The sequence below is a fragment of the Seriola dumerili genome, unplaced genomic scaffold (assembly GCF_002260705.1).
Source record: "Seriola dumerili isolate Sdu_G_001 unplaced genomic scaffold, Sdu_1.0 BDQW01000331.1, whole genome shotgun sequence".
Taxonomy (NCBI): domain Eukaryota; kingdom Metazoa; phylum Chordata; class Actinopteri; order Carangiformes; family Carangidae; genus Seriola; species Seriola dumerili.
The window spans coordinates 8,069,688-8,095,525 of record NW_019174586.1 but is presented as its reverse complement, the minus strand read 5'-3'; the positions used below and the strand labels follow the sequence as shown (position 1 = coordinate 8,095,525).

General features: G+C 38.2%; 1 protein-coding gene across 4 annotated transcripts in view; it reads right to left on the bottom strand.

The window, feature by feature from the left end:
• diaph2 (diaphanous related formin 2) overlaps window positions 1-25,838 on the bottom strand; it is a 397,964-nt gene that overhangs the window by 168,656 nt on the left and 203,470 nt on the right. For all 4 annotated transcript variants that reach the window (XM_022759875.1, XM_022759878.1, XM_022759876.1 and 1 more), the window contains 3 exons: window positions 11,812-11,913; window positions 9,435-9,674; window positions 3,325-3,454 (listed from right to left, as the gene is read on the bottom strand). In XM_022759875.1, coding sequence (XP_022615596.1) covers window positions 3,325-3,454; window positions 9,435-9,674; window positions 11,812-11,913 — 472 coding nt within the window. The remainder of the gene's footprint in view (window positions 1-3,324; window positions 3,455-9,434; window positions 9,675-11,811; window positions 11,914-25,838) is intronic.

Genomic DNA, 25,838 nt, shown 5'->3' with positions numbered 1-25,838 from the left:
TCTTTTTTTTTCCTTTTTAAAACCTAGGTTAGCCAAAAACAGATGATTGCATATTTTATTACATCAGAAATCTGTATGCCCATAGACTTGCCTAGGAGCAGTAGTGCCTGATGGAGCTAGAGGTTAACAATAACTAAGTCCAGCACGTAGAGAAGTTTCCTTAGGAGAGTTTTCTTCTCTCCTAGGATTCAGCCATTATCAAAGACTATCTGTATTAAGGTCAGTTTTGATTAAATTTCACATGATTATGTAAGGAGGCAGGGCAGCAATCTGCAGATGTTCTACACAAGATCTGCACAAGGGAAGGGCTGTGCTTTTTTAAACAATCTGCTGTTGAAACATTGCTTCAATTGAATATGAAAATAATTGTGTATGAAATATTTGTAACAGAACTATGTTGTGATATTATTCAATTTTTAGCAGCTCAGATATTTTTTGCATGTAAATGAAATTAATACCTACTTGTGTAAATTGTGTCAAAAAGTATTTTCTTTCATTTCACTTTTAGCAATTGAATAGGTTATTTAATTTACTTGATTTTTTCTTTTTACCTTTTTCTCACACTGCTGTTTAGCATAAAGGAAGTAACATTTTGTGAACAAAGTTTGTGTAACACGGGAGCCCTATGCATTCATATTCCATATAATCATTAAATGAGAATGAATACTTGTTTAGTAGATGTTAACTTATTTCACAAAGATAATTAGCATGCAATCAATCAGTTCTTTGTTCCAGGCATTTTAGGTTTTCTGCTTAATTATTATTTAAAAATGTAGGAAACATTTCTAAAACTTTCTTTGCTCTCTCCATTACAATGTTTTCAAAGTACTCTACATTCATGTGATGTGCATTTCCTTTATACAGTGTTTAAATCTAATTTTAAAATAAAAATAAAGAGGTAATGCCAGGACTTTAAATTGCAATTAACTACTCCCAGCTGTATTGTTGAGATGTAAAATACACACTGAAACACACACCCGAATGCCACACACACACACACACACACACACACACACACACACACACACACACACACACACACACACACACACACACACACACACACACACACACACACACACACACTCAGTGGTCAAAACAGGGAGATTATCAGTGGTGATGTTTTAGTCAAGCATAAACAATTGCAGTTAATTGTGCCAGCGATCAATTTCATATTAACAGATACTTAGGAAGGTAGTAATAGATATCTGCATTAATTCAGACTAAAAGCACTAAAACAGGCTTTTATTGCTACTTGTAGCCATTATCACTAAATGCTGTAGTAGGCCACTGAGCAAAAAATCATCAGTGATGCAATTAAGAATAATTAAATAATTAAGAATCAAACATATGCACAAATTTGGATGTTGGTGAAAGTGGTGAAATAACAACTGTGTCACGATCAAGACAATAGCAAGGTGACAGTCTGTTTCTTAGTGAAATTGTTCACTGGAGGAGTGAAAGTCTGACGCAGGCAATCAAGGCAGGACAAATTAGGATTTTCTAGGGCAATTATTCAGGCCTGATTGCATTTATCAATGAGGTATATTAATTGTACAACTTTCAACCATTGTAGTTGGCCGTTTGATTACATTTAAATCCCACCACATCACTGTCAGTGTGCCTTTAACTCAACCCCCCAAAAGCCTCTGACAATCAACAATCAGACACAAGCTTTACACAGGTCTGTTCACATGAGATTTACTCGACAAGAATGCACAACAATATGGTTTATTCCTTCACCAAAGGGAGGATAAAGGTTTTAACTATGCTACTTTATGACTTGTGTGTCGTTTGTTTGGTTTTGAATTACTTTACTAGTCTATCTAGTATAAACATTTATTATTCTTAATATGAACTCCATGGTAGCCATGGTAACAGCTATTTGGTATCTGAATAAACAATAATGATTTTTCAAACTATGGCTAGTTATGTTAATAAATAATCAGTCGGCACTGCACTCTTTAAAACAGGCATACAGATTGATTGAGAAAAACAGTCTAACCATTGAAGTCACTCAGCACAAAGTTGTAAGAAAATTGCTCCAACTAAAGTCAAAGAAAAAGGGGGTGGAGAAAGACACACACGTTCAGCAGAAATAAAAGAAACTGCCATCAGACAAGGCAATCATGCATAAGTGGTATTTGACCGCATGTTAAGAAAGTACAGTGTACAAAGGCAGCTTTATTTAATTTTTCTTTAGTCAGGATACAAAAAGCTTGTAAAGGATCTGGTGATAGTGGTAAATAATTCAGTGACGCTCTACTGTTAAACAGGCAGTAAAAGCTTTCCAAAGACATAGAAGGGCCAGTGCATGGCCTCCAATCTCTATGTTCCTTTGTGATCTGCCTCAAAGTAAATCTAATGAAATGGATTTTTGGAGGCTTATGAGATTTCGCCTTTCCTTATTTCCCTAGCCTAAAAATGCCAGAGGAATAAAAGGAATAAAAGATGAGTGTGACAAAGAAAGAGTCCATTAATAGTTCAGAGAAAAGAAAGAAAGAAAGTAGAAATTGTGCAAAATTTTCTAAAACAAGACAACTGACCTAAGTGGTGACCTCTGTGACATCAGTAAGTGTGTTACCACTTTCAACGTCTCAAAATGTCACTGTTGAAAATCCTGTTTAATTGTATGTGATGATCAATGAAACAAGTGAAGCGTGGTGAGCCCGAAGTAAACTTTTTCTTTGGCATCCCAATCTCTTAGATAGTTCCTGAGGGTTTTTTACAAGAGGCATTTATTTACTGGCCTCAATTAACTCAATTAACTGGATTCTGCTTGAATTATTCATTTCCATCAAATGAAAAAGTTGATGTAATTCAAAATTTGTACATATAGACATCTAAATATATACAGAGCACGAAGACTATTCAGTCCACTTACACAATGGCTGGCAGCCTCAGTCAAGTGCATAATTAGCTGAATTAGATTAAATAACCAATTATGAGACTAACAAAGTAAATAAGCCTGCAGGGATTCCACCAAATGCTTGAGAATAGAATTAGAGTGGAATTAGTTTATTGACAGGCTGAATGACAGTGTGGTCAGACAAACAGCTCTATTTTTGTCACAAAGAGAGAGTGCTAGCTGTCATTAAGGGACAAAACAGATTAAGTGAAGTGTGAAAATGTGTTGGAAATAAAATAAAATGAAAAAATTGTGTCGCATTTATAGATATATTTTGGTAGTTTGGTAGTTTGCCTACAGTGAAGTCCTCCAGACTGTAGTCAATACCAGATGATGTTGTCACTTTGACTTTTATATTTTACATGTGGGTACTATAATAAGTGATGGTCTCAAGACATAAAGACATAGAGACATACCTTTGCTGGCATTGTCCACATGCTCCAGTTCATCTGGAAACCTCAACATCTCTGGGTGGCTCTCTTCACACTTCTCAGCCAGGAAATGAAGAAGTGTTGTATTCTGACTGATGGATTTAGTGTCTCGCAGCTGAAAAGAAAAAGAGAAAATAACTGATTAACCCACATTTTTATACTCATTCACTTGTCAAATAAACTACACAGGAGTTTAATCACAGTGTTTTCATATCTCAGCTAAATTTTCTGAACTACCGAAAAATTTGGAAAAATCCTACCAGTTCGGCAATGATTATAAGGCTCAGTGAAGCCACAGAGAAATACAGTACTTAGAACATCCAAATCAAAAAGCTAATTAGTTGACTAAAAGGCAACCACTGTTGTGATGTAAGTGCACATCTTTTTATGCTTTCAGAACAGTAGATATTCCCTTAAGTGTTATGTGAGGACCAACTTTCTACCTGCACCAATGTACAGTGTGTCTGATGAAGTTATGGTCAGCACCAGAAGTGTGTAGTTAGTCCAGTTTGTAGTTATTCCTGAGTCGGCAAAAAAAAATAATGCTAGCGAGGCCAAATATGTAAATTACCAACATACTGTCATAACCTTAAAATGTAAAAATTAAAAAGATAAAAAGATTATGTTTCCTAGAAAAATATTTGCTGTTGAAGGGGTTGCCAATGATCAAGGTGTATGTCACATAATCGCTTTTGTGGCTTAGCATACATAGAAAGGCTAGTGGTGCTACTTCTAGTGACTTAAATTTGTTGTATGAACATACTATACCAGTGAATCTACATTATAGAATGACGCTTTAGGCATCAAAACTATGAAATATCCCATATGGAATTATGTACTGTACATAAAACCTAACTTGATTTCACTGCACAACTAAATCCCTCTGCACCTACTTAATGGAAACAACCATGGTCCCAAACAAATTTACAAACTAAGTGCAAAGTCTATTTATGCCCTCTTAGGAGTACAACAGCACAGTACATGGCCACCAAGATAATAAGGATCTGCATGTATTAGGTACCACTTAAGTGTTCAGTCAATCTCCAGTATCAAATGAAGGACTGATAAAGGCACAGTGCATGAGGAGGACATAAAAAAACGGCATTATAATAAGAGCTATGGAAACATACTTCCACAATCATACCGGCTAAACAAAAAGAAACACACACGCATATACAGTGCATACACATATAAAATGATACCAGAACCATATGAATGAAGGAACAGAGGGGCAGAACAGTTTGAATAAAAGTAATGTACTGTGTTTGCCATGTATGTGCATGTGTGTCTGTGTCTGTGTGTTCATACACAGGAGCTGGAGTCTCCACATCAGTGCATAGGAAACTTGTTCCATATTCATTCCCCACCGTGATTGCCATGCTGTTTGAATGGCATGCTGGGAAAGCTAATTAGCACAACCTACCTCTGTGTACTCATACTGATAATATCTGTGCTATAAACAGCCTGCAGTTGGACATGCCCACACGTGCACATGCAAACACAGGTGTGTACATGCTAACACACCCACACACATTTAGGCAATAGTGAACTGAAACCATTACAGGCAGTCAGAGGCATAGCCTCACACCAACACACAAAAAAACACACATACTTTCATTAGATGAGGATCAATCATTTGCTCACGTTGGGTAATCACAATTTAATTTCATGGATTTTAAATTTTAATTTGTTTATTGTTATGCCTCAAACTGTCATTACCAAACAAAAAAGTGCATCTCTGGTATGTTGATTTCATCTGCTGACTAATACTAGTGATATGCAATAAAGAGAGGGTGAACTGGGAGAAGGGAAAAGAAAAGGAATTGTGAATGTTAACAACCAGTACATTTACTGAAATAACAATTCTAAATAACGTGGTAAAGTATATTTTGGATCCTTAGCTTGAAAATATATTCTCCATTGTGTCAGTGATAAAACATGTTATTAATTTAGAGAAAATTCTTTAATGTGAACCAATCCAGTGACCATACAGGGGAGGAGAATGGTTACACTGTGGGGTTTTATCAAGTACAGTGGATATAAGTGATTTCGGGTAATAAAGCAATCATTAAAATTATCTGATGAAACTGGAAGCATATTATCATTGTGAGGTTAATTTCACTGACATAATAAGAATGGACCAAGTCCACAGAGTATGCATATTCACTAATTCATAAACAGACCACTTAAACTGCTCTACCCAAACCTGTACTTTTAATTTAATATCTACAGCTCTAATGAATTAATTTGTATAGTATAACTACGGCTTATCATTTTCATTTTAAATTTGAATTTAAAGTCTGGGACTTTTGAAAATGGACGGTATTTCAGAGTGAAAAAACAAAAAAAATATTTTTGTGTTGAAATAAAAAGAGCTGTTGTTGGTAGTGGTAAAACATTCTGTTGAGGGCCTCTGTAAAGGCAAGGGGATTCCTTGGTGAAGCCAAAGGCGCTGATGTTATTTTCACACTATTTTACATCAGGAATTTCAATGAATGCAGCTTTAAGGTATCGTGAGAACTGTGCCATTGGTTGTGCAGTATCTGTGCACAGGTTGTGTTGAGCTAATCTATGCCAAAGTCCAGGGCCATTTGTAATCCCAGCCCATCCCTTGTCCTGGACATTTCAAAGTTCGTGCTAAAAGCTAAAATTGAAAAGGGCTTTTACCGTCAGAGTTCCTAAGCTTTGAGATGCTCTCCTCGAAGAGGTTAGGCTACCTTAAAGCTACCTTAAGTATAAGCTCAAATCTTATCTCTAAAACAACCTATATACAGTGCATTTGGAATGTGCTTCAGAAAAATCTCTCCATTTGAAGTAAATGGAAAAACAGCGCACCACGTGTTGTTGAAAGCAAATTCTGAACAGTAATATCATTAAATCTTACCTAACATAAATTGCCTTGAGGTAGCATTACTCTAAATCCCTCACCAGTTAGTACAATATATTCCAATACATGGAGCATTTAGAGTGGCAAGGCATTTTACAATAAGCTTTCACTTTAATTTCTATGTAGAAAATAAATAAATAACACAATAATTAGTTAATAAGAGAAGGAGTGGCGATGGGAACAAAGAACCCTCAGACTAACAGAGGGATTGTCGGCCCTTGATTTCTCAATTTAACTTCTGCAGATGGAGCTGCAGCGCAGGACAGACATATAGACTTGCACATATAATCAAATACACTATCTAAGAAGAAGAAAAAGAATATATAGTACATAAATAAAAAAGCACAGTGTAAGTGTTCTGTGAATAAAACAACCATAGCAATGCGTGATCACATCCTGCCCAATGCAAATATAGGTGCTGAAGATGTGAATTGTATAATAACAATGACAGTTGTAAAAGAGATTTTAGCTGTGGAAAATGCTGTAATTCAAAAGCGAGACACAAGGTCACCCTGATGCTGGGTAGATGACTCCCTCTTCCCAAGTCAAGTGCTTATCAGATAGCCTGCTCTGTTCTACTTAAATTGAACACAAATCATTGCCATGTGTTCTTTAATTATTTAGCAGAGTCTATAAAAGTGTTTTTCCCGCATTAAGAGAGAGATAAGGCCCAAGAGAAACAATATTTCTTTGTTTTTGAGTTATACAGCAGATGGTTGCATGCATTTATATTTCATTATAAAACAAGTCTCTCCTATACTCTAAGTATCATACAGTAAAGGCAGTTTGAAAAAATATAGAAAAACTTCATGTTACAAATAACACAAACACAAAAATATCTATTACCCATAAAGATAATAGTGATTATCGTGTCATTTTATCACATCTTTTTCACACAATACCATCATGAAATCAACATTTCACAGCTGTCTGTGTAAAGCCAGTGTGGATGTTCAACTTGCTGAGTGTATGTGACCATGCTGGCTCCCAGGAGATTTGTGTGTCCTTGGCAGGACGAGGGGCTTTAGTGGAGGGCTGAAGGGGAAGGTGGGTCAGCCTGTGCCCTTCCCCATGCAGCTCATTCCCATCATCAACCTCCTCCTCCCTGATGAGCCCATTAGGTACCCTAGACCTGCTACCCAGGGGGCCATTTACTTGATTGACTAAAGTGAGAAAGCAGACTTTTTTCTTGTCCATCAATAATGGCCCAATCAGCCCCCTGAGGCGTTACCAGGTTCTACACTGACACTCCACACTGATTCAGTCAGCTTGCAGAAATACCAAAGGCACACTGGATTCACCATACTAAAGCCCTTTTCACACATGGAACTTGCAAGACTGTTGGCTTCAAATATGCGTGTAAGGCGGTGGCTTATGGCATTCTAACTTCCCCATATGGAAAAAGCCCATGTTGAGTGTTTTCACATGACATGACTGATCCATTTGACATGATTGTTGAAGGGCTATCAGTTGTTTTTTTTTCTTCTCTTCTACTCATAACAGTTGTAGTACCGCTACAGAACAGCAGAGAGTTTGAGGATAATGACACTGAAAAAGATGTGTTATAAATTCTCACACGAGCAGCATAAAAGATGGATTTTGCGACTTATTTTAGTTGTTAAGCTCCAGTTTGATTGGCAACCACAGGAAGCGCTGGGAGGAGGCTTGCCCCTGCTTCAGCACCCCCACGAGTTCTTCCAGCACGCTGTAGGCTGCCCAATAAATATTGTCATCACTTTTATCATCAGTTAGATAGGACATTGAATACTGTGCTACAACATGGTGCCAAAGCTACTTTAAAAGGAAAAAGTTAATGTTTGGCTGTCAGTTAAATTGTATTTATTCACAAGCTGTTTATTTTGTAGATACACCTGTGATGCTGGATCTGGAGTTGGCATGAAAACATGTTGGAACATTTAGAGCAACTTGCTTGATCGTCTGATTTTATTTTTCTTTAATTTTTTTGGAAGTGATATGCATGTGGTCATGTTCCAGACAGGGTTTTCCCGGGGTTTCCTTTTTTCCCCCTAAGATGTAGGGGAACAAAATTCTCAAAGAATCTACAAATGACAAGAATTTTTTTTTTAACTTTAAATGTGTTTACCTAATTTAAATAATTACAGCCTGACTCATTTATTGAATTTTGTTTGAAAGCTATGAATTAATTAATTTGTGCATAAGAAAGGACATTAAATGTGACATTAGAGATTAATACACTGCTGTCTTTTAAATGTAGTTTCTGAGAAAAATGTGTCCAAATACAGAGACTCCACTCATATGCAATAATGCAGAAAACAAACAATGGTCAGCCTTGATTCCATATAACTATAGACTATACTAGAGTACTGTATATGGCTGTACATCATGTTCAAGGCTCAGTTGATGTAGAGTACATTTTGACCTAAAAATGGCAACATTTATAAAAAAAGCCACTATTAGATTTCTGATTTATACAAGAAAAACACATCACATTACACAAATCCACGTATACAAAGAATAAATAAACATAACTTTCCAACAACTTTTAAAGCCACGTTGCCGTTGTGGTTTAAGTTCTATTTTAAAATCCAAGCTTAACACTGTTTTTTTATTGTGACACGACCAACCTTAGCTTCGTCTAGTGGGGCTGAAATTCTCTTCTCTTACCTCAGCTCAAGGAATCTTCCTCTTAGAGCAGTGCAGGAAAGCCTCTTGTCTCACTGCTTTCCTGGTGTAAATTTTTGTTTGTGTGTGTGTGTGTGTGTGTGTGTGTGTGTGTGTGTGTGTGTGTGTGTGTGTGTGTGTGTGTGTGTGTGTGTGGCTGAGCAGGTGTGCTTCAAGAGCTTTGTTGTGCTTAGTATAGCTGTGTGTGCATGGCAGCCAGTCCTCTCTTTCACACCTTTGCATGCTGTGATTTTACCTGGCAGTGGATAGGGGTGCTGCCTTTACTGGCTCAAGTTCCATGGCTCATAATGTTTGCGTCATTTGTTGTATTGAAACCGTTTTTTATTTCATTGTTGCATAATCAGATAGAATTAGATTAGAATAAATAAATAAGGTGCCGTTTGTATGAAAATCTATTTTAATTCTGTGGGCTTATACTGGTATTTTGAAATGTGCACCTACATTCTAATGTGAATGGTAAGAATCAGATGACTACTATCTAAAATCAAATCATATTAATGTCACTTCATGTTTCACATATTTTCACAACATGGTGGTGCATTACCTTGCAGAGGAAGCTGACGTTGAAACCAAATGTCTGGGCATTTCTTGAACCAGCATTCATGTAGTTGCCAACCAGCAACACCAACTCCAGGAGTCTGCTAAAGCTGTCACTCTTCTTCACCTCCTCACAGGCGAATGTCACATTCATGATATCTGGCCGGATGTTATTCACCTGCTCCTCGAACGTTAGCTTGAACAGAATGCCGTTGAGACGCGGCCGTAGGAGCTTTACTGAACTCATCTGAGGACAATAAAAAAAAAAGTAATATTGTAAGTTGCACAGACAGGTAATGACAGCAAACTACATTTCCAGGCCAGTGCACAAATAGCAAATAACAAAAAACAAATAACATACATTAATGTATGGACATAATTTAACTTAACGTTAAGGTTCTCAACCATGAATTCTGCTCCTCACAATCTATTTGAAACTCTATTTTAAGATACAAGTTGCTACAATAAGTTTTTGTATGGTGAGCAAACAAAGACAGAAAAGAAATCCTATAAATCATATAAGGCACCACCTTGCCATCATTGTCATGTTGAATCCCCAGTGTAATTACTGCTGTGACTAGTTTTAATGAACTGAAAATCAACTACCCTCTTTAGCAAATGGGATTAACCTGTTTCCTGCTTCCCTTCTGACTTTCATATGGATAAGGGAGCATCCCATTAAAAAGATTTGTCATAAATAAATAACAGCCCCAATCAATACTTGTGGGCTTGGGAGTGGAAGCCAAAGAAAAAAGAAAAAAAAACAGAAAGGAAAATGAGAAAAAATAGCTATGAAAATGGGAGGGAATTAAAACAAATAGGGTTTTGGCTGTAAGATATGTGGCAAAGCAGCAACCACAGACAAATTCTACAGATTGCTGCATAATCCGGTGCTTGAAGGCAACCCTCAGATCCAGCCCATAATGTTTCATTACTGCTTAAATTTATTCATGTGTATGGGCAAGTCGTCTATGACACACTACTCCCCACACTCGCCCACCCCCTTCACACACACCACCATTCCCACCCACCTCATTTCCTTGCATATGCGCACATGTGCATACACAATCACACACATAAGCGCGCACACTCCTCCCATCTTCCTCAACTGATTTTCTATACAATAAGGAGAAATCACAATGGAAGCGAGCATGTTGGTGACAGCTCTGGCAGAGGAAAGCTTGAACATGGCTTATTTCCCAGGGGAACTAAATAGCTCCGCATTGAGGAGCTACTTCATCAGTGAGGAGGTATATGATCACAACATTGGTGAGATCACGAGGGAAACTGCCACCCCCTGCTTCATTAAATCTCCTAAAAGACATAGGCAAAAAAAGCCTTTAACGAGTAAAGAGAATAACTTGGGAGATGGGGCACATCTGCGACCCTTGGATCTAATTGAACATTTCTTTTGTAAAACTCTGTAATGTACCTCTCTGATCTTGTTGTAAAGTTAAGTTTAAAGATAACACTTCCTTTTGCAGTTCCCTAACGTGCTGGGTATTCACTCGGTAAATGGATTGCAAGAGCAGTTAATTAAAAAGTAATTACAGCTGTAACTAAGTGGAAAGGTCAGAACAGCTTGATGATGTATTTTCCTTCTTCCTTCCAGTACAACAGTTCAACCAGAATTTTCAGTCATCCACCATGTTTTTTTTTATCAAGCAACAGAGATTGCTTGATAAAAAAAGAAAAGAAAACTGGTCGATGAGACACAAGAAATATGTTTCTCTTCATTATGAAGTAAAAAAAACATCAGTTGTGTTGATTAATCTGATTTGTATAGCCAAAATACTAAAAGACTGTGCCCTAAAAGTTTACATACTCAATTACAGCTGTAATTACGTGCTAGCTGTTTCATAGTTATCTGATGAAAACCTAGTTCTTTTGATGACTGAAATCACACTTTCTTATGGTTTCTTTTACAATATTAGTATTATTTATCTTACCACTGCAAAAGACTTAGATGGTTGGGAAACATCACCACGCTGGTTGACTACAGCTGTATGCTTTTCAAAGAACTTTAATACAGACAGGATTCATAGCCTTAGGGTATGGTTTTATCATGAGACAACACTGACAGTTGATGTCAAAATATGGCATTTACTGAGTTCTCAATGCTGAATCCTAATCAAAAATGATTGAACTGTTCTTTGCCTGAGTCAAAAGTACTTCTCTTTTAATCTCAGCCTATGTCATTTGGAACTTGGTTACCAATTTTTTTTTTTTTTTTTTTCAGTTTTTCTTTTTATCAAATATACCCTTTATACTGTTAGATGTTTTAATTAAACATTACTTGAACTCTTGCGTCCCTCTAAATGATACATTTCTTAATTTCATGGTCCCACCTAAACCACTATCCAAACACAGGAAATTATACTCACCACAATACCAAACTGCTCCGACTCCACTAGCTCTTCATATTCACCCTTTAGTTCCGCAAGCGCATTCAGCTCTTTCTGCTCTGGCAGGTTCTTTATCAGGTTCTACAAATAGGAGAGCGCACACAAACACAGAAACAGCCACACACAAACACAAACACACACACACACACACACACACACACACACACACACACACAAAAAGGGGGATACTGTTAATGTAAATCTCATTTTTTGTCCATGTCCACGACAGGGTGTTTCACACAGTAGGAGTCCATATAAGCAGAGAGTGAAGCTGCTGAGTATATCCCTGTTCAACTTACCTGGTTAGGTAACAAGGATCCTCACAGATTTATAAATTAGTAGAGATTATATGGAAAACTTAATTTGTGTTCTAACACTGTCAAAACAAAAAATCTTTCATTGCATATATGCACCTTTAAAGGACTAGGTTTCAGTCAGAATGAATAGAGGTTTGCTGATGGTCTGGTAGGAGAGTGAGCAGATAAGTAGATAAGGTCACATAATCACCACTCACTGCTGGCTTGGTTTACTGTGACAGTTGTGGCCCTTAGCCAATTACTGAACATGTCAGGCATGTTCAGATAACTGACCTTCTACTGCATAATCCACATCACCTTGCACTTGCCTTAAAAATACATGCAACGGGTTTGCCATTAATTTGCTACGTCTCTATAAAATTGCCCTTGTAGGAGCAGAAAAAAAGGATGATGCTGCTTCTGGTGAGGTTGAAGATTAGGATGGAGATGAGGAAGATAATGGGAGAGGCTGTGTTTTCTGTAAATGTTAATTGTTTGTGTGAAGGTCAGCCAAGTTAATAAAATTGACCACAGCGACTTTTCCCCTTCTTTTCTCAGAGGAGAAGAAGAAGAAGAGGTGCCCTTTTCCAGGTCTTCACAAAGCTTCCTTCCCCATTAGCTCCCCAAATTTATTCAGCGGGAGCAGACTGGCGCAGGGACACGTGGGCAGATGGGAACTCAGACAGGGAAAACAGAGCGCATACACAGCTCCTGGGCCACAGGCCTGGCTGACCACTTTATAGACCTCAGCAGTCATCGTGGGCACCACGGCCATAGTCTGCTGCCCACTAATGATGACATCTCTGTCTTTCCCTCAGGGAGCTCAGCAATATAAAAAGTAAGCCATAATGCAGGCCTGGCATTCCTGTTTGGGAGGGAGCCATTATATCAAATGTTGCTTGCTTTTATTGAAGCCCCAATTAGGGTCTGCGGCAAGCAATGGTGCCTTGATAATGAAGGCTTTTGATCATATCAGCATAAGCAGAAAAGATGGTTGATGATATAAAAAAGAAATAATAAATAAATAAACATATTTGTGTAATTGGAATTGTACATTGGAGCTAGATGATGACTGGGCACACATTTCCTTTTCTCCCCTTTGGACCAGAGCAATGGATGCACTGTACGCAGCACAGAGCTTTTATGTTACTAATTATTCACTCATGACCTTTCATAAAGAAACTCTTCCTGATGCTCTTTCATAAATCTAATGACTTTTTCATTGAGAAGTGACAGAAAAAAAAACATTATTCAAAGACTTACAGGATTTTTATTATTTATGTTCAAAAATGCAAGTTTTAGTAGCATTGAAGTGTATGTTGGTATAATCATAAAACTACGAGGGACAGTGCAATACCTTGTATATAAAATTATTCTCTGGAACTAAGACACATTATCAGCTGAAACACTAAGTTATTCTTGTTGTAACATACAATTTATTACAAACTGTATCTTTTGTAACAACTTCACTCACAAACAACTTTGTTACTGAATTAGTGACAAAGTTCTTCTTAACAACATATATATTCACTCAGTTATTTCTGTATAAAACGAGAAGAAAGCCATTCATCCATTACAAGAGTTACTGCAAATACTGTGGCAAATCCAATGATTTAAGCTGTTCTTCTCTGGCACTGCTTCTTGAGCAACGAGCAAGAAGACAATTAGGGGTATGTTTTCATGTTTACACAGTGTGTCTTTTACAGAGTCCGGTTTGGCATGGTATAGAATGAAGGAAAAGTGTCCTTGCCCTGTATTCATTCTGTGAGTCAGTGTATTCACAGAACTCAGACCATTCAGACCAATCAATGGATTTCCAAAGTGGAGGCCTTGGTAATTGCCATTAGGAGTGGATTTAATGTTTTGAAAGAGGTGAAATTATTCTAATACATTTCAAAATGTCACAGCTGAATACAACTGAAAAACATAAGAAAGAGGACAAGGTAATGAAAAATCAAATCCACCTTGTGCTTGTCATTGCATTTGTCTGTCATCTTGTTAATTATCAGAAACCCCACGGAGCACAATTGACACAAAGGCAGCACCATATGTGTGGCATTGTGGGAGACTGGGTGATGATGCTGGGCCAGACTCCGCACCACAGGCCACCAGACACACACAGCAGTCTAGGAGAGATTACTGGAAGTATGCTAGCAACACTACACATTCATTTACAGCCTTGGGCGAGGATGAAGGCACTACATATCAGCACATGAGCCAAGATACAGCAATCCACCAACAAAACAGCGACAGCAAACAGCAAAATTTGTTGTTCGGGTTAAAAACCTCATAAATACTAGTATGTCCTTGTCAAAAATAAAACAGATTGTAGGTTGAATGTGTGAAAACAATGAATATATTCATCACCTGGTAAATGTACACTACACATTTACTGAAAAAATGTTTAAATGGTAAATTCAGTGATGGCATGAAATGCACTATAGATATGAGTGGAAAATGAGGCTATTCCGCTTCCCTGCCTTTATGTTGTATTGGAGATACAATGTTATGAATGTACATCTTACAGCAGGTAACAACTTTAACACAGGTTTAGTTTAGTCAAAAAGGTGTGTACATTATGATTTAATGTGTACTCAGAAAACATATACTGACTGTAAAATTCCTGTCAAGATCCAACTCAAAATGCGTATCTGTGTGTACTTTCAATAGAGAGTTCTTCGGAAGGTGTTTTTTTTTTTTTTTTCTTCCCTGTTGGCTCAGAAATGCCCTCCGAGTCTGAGCATTTCATTTGTCCCAACATTCAAACAACAGTTATGGCCTTCATTGCCAGATTTATTATTCCTCTGCTGACTGTCACAGTTCAAAAGCTTTTCACTGTTCCAGTAGTGTATATTTTCATGTATATTTTTATCTGGTTGCAAAAAACTGCCTCGCGTGATTTACACAAGACAGTTTTAGCGTGTGTGATCCTGGATATGTTTCGCCTGTCAATCAATCATGTGCTCAGTTTGACAAATCAGAAATAATTAATATTTGCCAAGGACAGCGGTAGGCCAGCTAGCATATTTATTTCCATCAGTGTGAAAACCAGTGAAAACAATGTAAGCTCACCAGTCAAAATGTGGTCACTTTCGATTTAAAGAATAACCACAGCATAGAGATATTTTTTGGGTTGTTATTCTACTGTGAAATACATTAGGATATCATTGCACACAATACTAAATTTATTTATTATAGATTTACTGTCAGCAGGTCAACTCAAGGACTCAGAGACCCTCACAACACTGTTACTGGTGTTTTCCCCTAACATTCACTTGGAGCTTTGTATTTTTTTAGTGTATAAACAATATACAAAAACAAAAAAATTACACTGCGGTAAATATTGTCAAAATAGTTCCACTACTGCAACCCAGACTGTGAAAGGTCTGTACTTGAGGAATGGAAGCAGTTGCGAGGGTAAAGGAGAGTGTAAAAGTAATGAGATACAGGTTACGGTTCACTAAACATTTGTAGAGGATGACAGTATCTGCAGGGCTTTCACTTCCATACTTTGATCTCTGCTGCTGTCAACCAGCTTCCACTGAATCAAGTTCACAGTTTCACAGCATCCGCAAGCCCATGCCAAGTTAATACAGTTTAAAAGGGGAGTATTAGGCATCAATTAGGCATAAACTTAACCATACAGTTTACAGCACTGCATGCTGGTAGAATCAGCAGGTGCTGATGTACTGCAACACTTTATGTTGAATTGTCAGCCTTACGCTTTGTTATGGAGCGTCCATCTGTCTTCATTATTTGTGTGGAGCAGGACTTATAACATCTACTACACCTAATTTACCACCAGCACCTTGTGAAATATACTTAAAGAGCAGAGAAGGATATACCCAACAGTGATGTCAAAATGATACAGATGACCAAGAGGCCATAAGATATAGTGTGAGACAAGTCAATTAATAAAGTGTTTCTCTGAGCAGTTACATCTTTATTAAGCTGGGTTAAATAAAGGAGAAAAGAGGGAGAATCACCTGATGTCTACAAGATGATGTGAGTAAAGAGTGTTCCTCTATACAAGGCTGATGAGAGGTTAACGACAAAGACAGAAAAGGAACCATGTCTCCCATGTGCTTGACGGATGTGATTTTCTCCTTTTAATTGATTTTTCCCCTCAATTTTGGGAGACAGAGCAACATGGTATTCTGCCAATGCTTTGTGATGAAGAGCAATGTGGGACTGCTATCTCCCTAACGTGACACCTCAGCAGGCTCCCTACCTGGCTCATGGCAAATCAGTGAAGACTTCAGTTTGAATCAATAGCAAAATAATAGACAGACAAGAAGACTTCTCAACATTCTACAAGGCTCACTTCTCAAACACTTGACAATTCCAGGAAAGACATTATGTGCAATTTCAAAAGTTTTCTTTTTTTGTGTTTGTTTTTTGTTTTTGTTTTTTTTTTTTCAAACTAGGCTCAAGAGCAAAAGAGAAAAAAAAAAGTAACTTTACACAATAGTTTGTGGGTGTAGGCAGCATCTAACTCAGACAAAAGGTTACTACCACAGAACTGGAAACTGAATACGTGGAACAAAGGCTATCAACTTGTGTTTTTGTTTACAAGAATCTGGACACTTTTGACAGATAGTTCCCGGTAAACTATCTGTATAAAACATATCTTTAAAAACGTATAAAACAGCGGTTTAATCTGAAATTGTAATTACATTACTTGTTTTACCCTGACAGTGTTAATTTATTCAAGTTTTGTAATATTAAACCCAACATTAGAGGAGTAACTTTAGTAACAATTAACTGCAAATCTTGTCTCACAGGTAAATATGTTAAACAATGAACATCAGTCATACAGGCTGTTGTAGTCTTACAGAATTTACAACCTGCCAAACCACACAAACACCTCAAATCTCACTATGAGCAAAGCTACAGTGACAGACTGACAGGCAACAAACTGAGTGTGACAGATTCTAAAATCGTATTAAACTAAATGAGAAATGCAGTTTGAGAGAAAGACACAAACACAGTGAGAGGGAGAAAAAAAAAGGCTGAGAAAGAGAGATAGAGGGGGGAGGGATTAATTTGAGGGTTGGGGCTGGAAAACCTGACAGACTTAGTGTGACATTAAATTTGTCTTTTAGAAGGAAATATGGAGGATTTTTTTAATGTGCACACCTGAGCACTTACATTCACCATGAAAGGTGTGAAGCAAGATTAAGAGGGAAATTAACAAGGCGTATGGAGGGTTCACATTGAGAAACAAAAGAGATAAGCAGAGAGATAGAATTTGGTAAAAAGAGAGACAGGAACAGAGGCGAGTAACAGACAGAGAAAAACAAACAAATAAATAAACAGAGACACCAAGTGATAAACAAAATGCGTCTGGAAGCCTAAGCCACTCTCACTTGAATCTGTTGAGTACCCTCAGTACTTACAAATAAATCTACCTTTCATAAATTAAGTGAAGGGGGACTACGCTATAAAATGTGAATACATGTAATCATTTCATATATCATATCATCTATTATATAACTGGTTTTAATAAACACAAGAAGACAAGCTACATGCCGAATATTTGCTAAAAAACAAACTTGTCAAGGTGGAAAGAAAGGAAATAAACTTCACTGAATCAAAATTCTCTCTCATTTGTGAATATTCGTCTTCGTCTCTTATTCGTCTAATACAGTCATCCTGGTACAGAGCTCGTATATGAGACTATAAATCAAAAAAGAATAGAGCTCGCATGCAAAACAGTAATAGAAATTAATTTGTTTGCGGAGTCTGCTGTCTGGGAGTGTCTCTGTGAGTGATGTGCCATCTGTCACAGAAACAAAGACACTGAATTGGAGAGTGAAAACAGAAAGATAATTTTTACTCGGTTAAGAAAATACAGTTCCCAGTGTGCCTGAGGAGAAGCTGCATGGACTCCATCTAATCAAAATTTAACTGTTGTGCTGTATGCTGTTTGTGTGTGTGTGTGTGTGTGTGTGTGTGTGTGTGTGTGTGTGTGTGTGTGTGTGCGCGTTTGCTTTTAATCAATATTCAACCTGAGGACAGACTACCTGGCCTGGACCCTGTGGCTAGAGATCAGCAGCGTGGTGATGATCACTGAAAAGTACATGTAGTACCTTGGGTGCTGGCCATCAATTTCTGAATTTGATATTGCACCAAGCCAGGCCTCCGCTCTCTTTCCCCTGCCTTTACTTTGTTTATTCAATACTTCTCCTTTTCTGTTTTATTTTTCCAGCCCCAGCAAATCAGCATAATGTATTTCACATTTCATTGTTAAATTAGCATTTGATGCAGAAGAGAGTTATGTGCTGTGTGCCAAAATAAACCACAATTAAGCCCAAGGGGGACCCTGATTCTCCTGCTTAAGCTCTAATCCAACAGACCCAATGCAAAGCCATACTTATCACCTTGCCCCACATGTGCACTTTTACACCATGCAAATGATGCCCCACAATGTGCCAGGCTGCTACAATCACCTGTTGTTACAGCAGAGAACAAAGGCTGGCATGGGCACTGCCAGACCCTGCAGCCAATGGACTACCACATGTAATGATGGGTTCATGCATATGGATGAGCATCGTCGTGATCTGGGTGATTGACAAGAGAGATAAACAATAATGACAAGCAAGGCTAGTAGGAAAGACTCCTGTGAGACCTGGCGGAAAGGTTGTTGCCATGGCAAGGTGTAGAGAAGTACTGCATAGCCGAACACTGACAATGCCGGTGTTTACAGTGAGACGACCCAGTCAGTGTGTATTGTGATTCTATGTGACACACTATGTAATTTGCTGCAATTTAAAAGAAAGATAAAAGAAAAAAAGGTAAGCGTAAGGATCTGAGCGACTTCAACAAAGGCCAAATTGTGATGGCTAGACGTCTGGGTTAGAGCATCTCCAGAACGGCAGATCTCATGGGGACAACTGGTGAACCAGCAAAAGGGTCATGGGCGGCCAAGGTTGATTAATACGTGTGGGGATCAAAAGCTACCCTGTTTGGTCCGATCCCACAGAAGAGCTACAGTAGCACGTGAGAACCTGATATGCATTGTCAGCTGTGAGACCTTGTACAGATAGGTGTGTGCCTTTCCATATCATGTCCAAGCAACTGAATTTACCAAAGGTGGACTCCAGTCAAGGTGTAGAAACATCTCAAAGATGATCAAGAGAGATGGGAGGCACCTGAGCTGAATTCCAACTGTCATAGCAAAGGGTCTGAATACTTTTGTCAATGTGATATTCAGCTTTTAGTCTACGTAGACATTAAGTAAAACAGTACCAAATGACCATCTGGGGATCAAAATCATATTGGTAAATCTAAATGAGATGAATGTAATTTATATCAATGTGCATACAACAAGGGCACATTTATTTGGCCAGGCAGGGAGAGCAGAAAAAGTAAGACAAGAAGTCAGCAATAATAACTGTTTTTTGAGTCATTAATTTGTAGCTGAAACAAACCCATGGTTGCTAAAAGAGATGACAGCATATAGATAATTAGTATTATTAATTATATTATAATTCTCACTTTAATGGAGGGGAATATGTATTGAATCAATGTAAGTATATAGGCTAAAGAGTACAAAAGAAACCTCAGAGATGCCGTAAAATAACATGCAAATGGGGGGTGAGGCTCTTTTTCTGGTTCCATGTGTATCACTACTTTAAGAAACTCATCAATACATCCTTGTGTATCCTCCCATTCAATTAGATTACTTTTGCAGCATAGCGTCGTTTAGAGTTTGACCATGCCAAATCAGAATGTGTAAAAATCGGTTTAACATGTGGCACATTCTACCGCTCATTCTAAATCACAAAATGAACACAAATGTTTCCCACTATTTACTCAGAAGCACTGGTATGTCAGACAGTGAGTGCTTAAAATGATGTGTACACATTTACTCATTAAGACATGCTGAGTTTAAATATGAGAGATGTTGGACACTTCCCTGCACTTCTTTGATATTCTTGCTGGTGCATTTGCACACAACATAGGGCAACACTAATTACAAATGAATAGCGGCAGTGTAGTGTTAGTCATTAGCCTTTCCTTTTGAAAAGGAGATGGGGTAATATAAAATACATTGGCAGACATTAAACATTAAGAAGCCACTCTGATATTCCGCAAAACAAGCCCCCAGGGCCATATCATCTGCTGACGAGAGTTAGCTTACCACACACACCAAAAACTGGGCATGCTTAAACATTTAGTGATGACTCTCTCATTTCAGGCAGCTAGATCACATGGCATGTTCTGGGTAGGGGTGGGAAAAAACAGCTGCTCTGGAGCAGTCTACAAAACTGTTCTGTTTGTTTGATTTCACAATGTAAGTATGTATCTATGTCTTTCTATGTCAGTTCTCTCTCCATCTTCAGCTAAATAGAAATGTTTCAGGCAACCACTGGCCTGTGGCCCTGACCCTACATCATCCTAATCACTGCGTAACATTCCATGATAGCTGCAATAAACAAAGAAATGGTGGACATCATTTACGATGTTAAATGTGGTTGTTCCAAAAAAGCCCAAAGGCGTGGACTGGATGTTGGACTTACCTCAGAAGCTGAAGTCTGAATTAGAGCAACCGCACATATTTTTATATAACTTTTGAACTTAAGTGGCCGAATTAAGTTGCCAACACTAAATATGACCCTTTGTGATTGTGCATTAGCTCTGATCCACTGAGGTCAATGTAGTGATGAGCTTTGACGAGACATGGTTAAATTAGAAAAGGGCTATAATTGGACATCACAGGAACACTGCTAACTCTAAACTATATATCGTGCATGAAGAACCATGGCCTTTTTTCGCATGATAGAGGCAGGAAAGCTGATTAGACCTTAAAAAGCTTATATTTGCTTGGGCGGACATTAGAAGAGGGTATGCATGTACTGTAGGGAATTTAAGAATTTAATAACTGTAATCACAAAGGGCAATTTCCCAAGATATGCCAATTAAGGAACAAGGGAACAGAAGGTAGTTTAGCAGAAATATTGTACAAGAAAAAGAAAAAAAAAGTGGCAAGACAAAAGACGATGCTTGGAGAGCTTGTAGAGCACACTGGCTAAGCATTAATCTAAATTCCTGGAAACCAATACCACTTAATCCCTCCTACTGTAAGTAAGAAATCTTCCTAACGACGCCTTGGACACAATTCCTCCCAGAGGTTGCAAACCATGTGTAATACAACAATAACAACATTGTCAGCCACTTGAACCCGTTGAAGATTTTTCAAGGGGCCATTGAAACAACAGATAGGGGCTTCCCAGCTGTCCTCAGAAGGGACCACCAATGAAATAGTTTGAACTCATGGAAGTTATGTGGTACTTACATGTATTTGGTATGACAAATCTCCCAACCACACAGTCAAAATGATTCACTTCATACATAATACCCATAAATATTCCAGTCTGTCTGAAAACCGAAAACTAATGCTGCTGCTGAACTCGATGTTAAACACTAACAAATACAAAACATGAGCATTGCTCCACATTACAGCAGAAATAAAATTCCATGGGATGCATTTAAAAAAAATCAGGGAGGTAATGACACTGCAATAACAAAATAACACAGGTAAAATGGTAATGGATAAATTTAATAAGCCACTATGCAATTACACTCTCAATATATTACATCATAGTAACCCTGCCAGTGAACTATTATGAGTAACTCCCTGCATGTGTGTCAGTTGATTACACCATTAACTATTCAAGTTTACAAGTGCTTATTAATAATCTGGGCATTGTTTACCCTCCTTGTGTTCCATTGGCAAGAACTATAAGGGCATGGGACCAAATACCATCATTATGCCAGTTAAGCCCGCTCCCTGGGGCAAAGAGGCTGTGAAGGACTTTGGGAGAAATTAAAACACCAAGGAGAGCCAACACAAGTCAATGACAGCAAGGTCACGGGCATAGCCACGTCATGATTTAAACAATGCAGGTGAGGTGGAACATGCACTTAGCCAGGGTGTTACCAAAAAGAACTAAGAGGGCTGGAAGTCCTGTAGTGCCAAACTAAATGCAAACACAATGCAACCAGGCCCCTGAAGCCCACAGAGCACGTGCCTGACTCCTTCCCACATAAACAAGGTCTACAGGGCCATTCACTTGCTGCTTCTGTTGCCAGCCAACAAAAGCAATGAATAGCTTTGTCAGGCTGTCATCCCTTTAAAAACAGACCTTTGCCAAGGGTTCTCAATCTGTTTTCACTAAGCCAGTGTTCATTATTGTCTGTCATTGTCCTCTTCATCTCATTGTTATACAAGGTATGGTAGTGGTGTGGCTCTGATGTCTTTTTAAAGTTGATCAAACTGACCAGATATACAAAAGTGACCTGTGTCCACCAGGAAAAGAAAATGGGATGGAGGGAAAAAGAATGAGAGAGAGGAGTTGCATGCAAACGCGTGTGTTTGCACATGTGCAAGGACCTTAAACACATTCACTGGTCAGATGATAAATGACACAGTTGTGCAGGGGCTAGAAGATTGAGAGAATAAGTGACACTCTCCATTTGCGTGTACTGTACTGTATGTATGTTTGCATGCCCGGTGCATAGAGATGAAAATAAGTACGGAATTGCAAGGATTCATATGGAGCCTAGATGAATGGTGAGAGCCAGGACTGTCTGCCAGCATTCAGGGATGTGTACATCATCTCTGAGGCGTTGATGGGCCCTAATGCAGAATAAGGAGGGCCAATCAACTTCTATCTATCCACTCTGCCAGGGTGACACATTGTAGGGGTACTTCAAGGCCAGCGCACTGCCACATTCTGCTGACAAATCATTACATTAGACATGTCGACGGAGAAAGAAGATAATAAGATTGAGTTACAGAGTTTTAGATGCATTATGAACACCTCTTGCTTCCTTGATTCCTTCTATTTTCACTATTCCTTCCATTTATCAATTCCCACTTGCGTGTCACCCATCTTTGCAAAATGAGGCTAAGGAAGAATTCTGAATTGAACTAAGTTTTGTAGTGTTTTATTTTCCTTGTGTCAAGTGCTACAACACCAGTTAAACTGAGCCACTGTTCATCAGAGCCCCTAATCAGCGTCAATGAATACATGCAAGCTTTATAAAACTGCAAGCCAGGTACAGTATATCAGTGTTCATTAGTTCACATTTATAGAAATTGATTTTAAAAAAAAATGCTCAGTAAAGTCAAGAAAAACATTGCTATGAAACCAATAGCGTATGTGCCAACTTTATTGACTAATATAAAAAATTGTATATTTAGCTACTAATAATGGCACTTAATAATGGTTTTCAAATCAGAAAATACTAAGCATTTTCATCATTTCATGCCTGTTATATCTATTATAATAGTTTAGTGCAAAAGCAGCAGGTGACACCAAGCCACCAAACTGTGAAAAGTAACTATCAACTAATAGAGAACAGTAGTACTTAAATAAGGGCTGATCAAAGGCAATATAGGTTTCATCATTCATCATCTTGCCCAAGCCATGTTGACACATTTTTCTACTCTGTATGAGTGTGCAGTTGTCCATGTGGATAAATGGTGATTGGCGTGCGGCTGAAAGTGGGTGGTGTAGAGTGATTAATCAGCATAATGAGTGTAGATGAGCACTGTGCAGATGGAGCCCACACTCAGGACTGTGTTGCCCAGCAGGAAGTCTCTTTGCTTCCCTTCAGTGCCTCTGTATAGATCTAACTGTATTTCTTGGGCATGTGTCATCTGCTTCCTTGTTTAATTTGTGAGCTCATTTGTACATGATTTTGTTCTATAAACATCTAACCGGTATTTCACCAGGAAGTTTGTGTAATTATACGATCAGCGATAAATAACACTATTCGTATAAATAAAGATTGTTTCTTTATCTTGTTCAGAAAACAAAAAGTGCTTATACTGGTGTAAAAACCTAGGCAAATTGTGCTGTCCATCAAAAACAAATACAAAAACTGAAATGAAAAGAAAAGGCCCAGCAACTGTATCTGGCATAAAAAGTCTGATTAAAGATCAGTTCCTTTGTAAAATAACATTTCACAGGCAGAAAGATTAAGGAAAACAGCACCTAACTTTAACTAATAAGGCTGTGTGAAAAAAGTGGATCCACCTCTTTAACAAAATGGGAACAAATTCAGTAAGCCCAGCATCATCACATGGTGCAAATTATTTAATAAAATGTGCATTGTGCATGTTTTTCAAAGGTTTCTGAGAAGTGATCCGCTCACTGTAAATGAGAGAGCATAAATACATTAAGCCTGCAGGTAAATGTAGGAAAATTGAGTCATTCTGACTATTAAATACAAAAAAAACAACAAAAAAAACACACACACAAAAGCACTACATTGAAAGTAAATAAACAAAGAGCTCTGTCCTAATTTTCCCGTCCAGGTTTACTCTGTCCTTAGCGTTGTTATCTCAGAGTCAAAGACTTGCAAGATGTGGTTTGCCTCTGTACTGGTAAGTTAACTCAGTTGTCCTCATGCCTCCCCCTTCACTTTGAGACACTAGCTCAGTTCCCAGATGCTTATGCTGACTCACACACTTACTCTCACAAGCCTTGTTGAGCCTGCCTCTTTGTTAGCAGCCTCCCTGTCCTGCTTCATATTTATTAAGGAAGGATATTGAAGAGGTAAGGGGGGCAACAGAATCCCTTTCAAAGAGGGTGAGTGGCTGCTTCCATGTGGAAACAAAAACATAATTTATCCCTGACCACCTACCATATCCCTACAACAATTTATTCACATGCATTTTTAAACAGTGAACAAAAGGAACTTGAAGGTTACAGCAGATCCCTGCATCATAGTGACTGCATCACTTCAGAGAAAATGCGAGAATGGGTGGTGTAGCTCTTTTTCTTGTCTGGGTTTGTTTGTTAAGTTTGTCCATTATTTATTAATCACAGTCCTTTCTAGTTTATCAGTTCAGTGCCATGTCTGTGACTTTGAAATTACCTAACAGCCTTGACAAAAGTTTCAACTAATAAAGTGCGTGCTGATACACCAGACTACTGACCAGTTTCACCAGTGTATTTGTTGTCAGCAGCTTTGCCAATTTAATAGTAACTTGCTTGGTGGTGGGAGGAGTACTTTGTTTCCCTGTAACTTAATCAGACTACTGTAAACCAGTCCAACCATTGGTCTGGTGGTCTGGGGATGCAGCTGCCCTGTTGGCAGATACTGAGCATTTTTACTTTGCTACAGAACGGCTGAAGGTTAGAAAAAGGTCAACACCTTAACTTCCTTTCCGTTTCACAAAGCAGAGGGGGATCTTCCATCTAATAACGTACACTCTGTACTTTCTGCCAGATTGCCAGCCAATTAAAGGTTATCAGAGCTCAAAATAATAGTCCTGCAGGGCAGCTCTCTAGATAGGCCCCATCTAAATATATATATTGGTCCAACATCTTTTATGAGTGTCTGGAATCCAAGCAGTGGGGAGAAAGCAGACTACTGTGCAAGTGTATGTTGATAAGCCATGTGGGAAAGGACATATATCTCAGTACAAAGGTAATGTTTTTATTTATTTATTTCCCCAAGGTAGGAAAGACCTTTGAACTTAATCTGCACTTGCCAATGCCCACTGCTGGTTTGAAAAACTATATAAAAATATTCTAGCACACACTCATGCACACAACACAGTGTATCACTGCAGAGATTATATTGAAATCAAATCTGTTTTTCGCTGTTCACTCCTGAGGTCTACACCCTCTACAGGTCAATTATACAGAAACAAAAGATAACGAGACTGCAGTAACGCTTGACATGAGG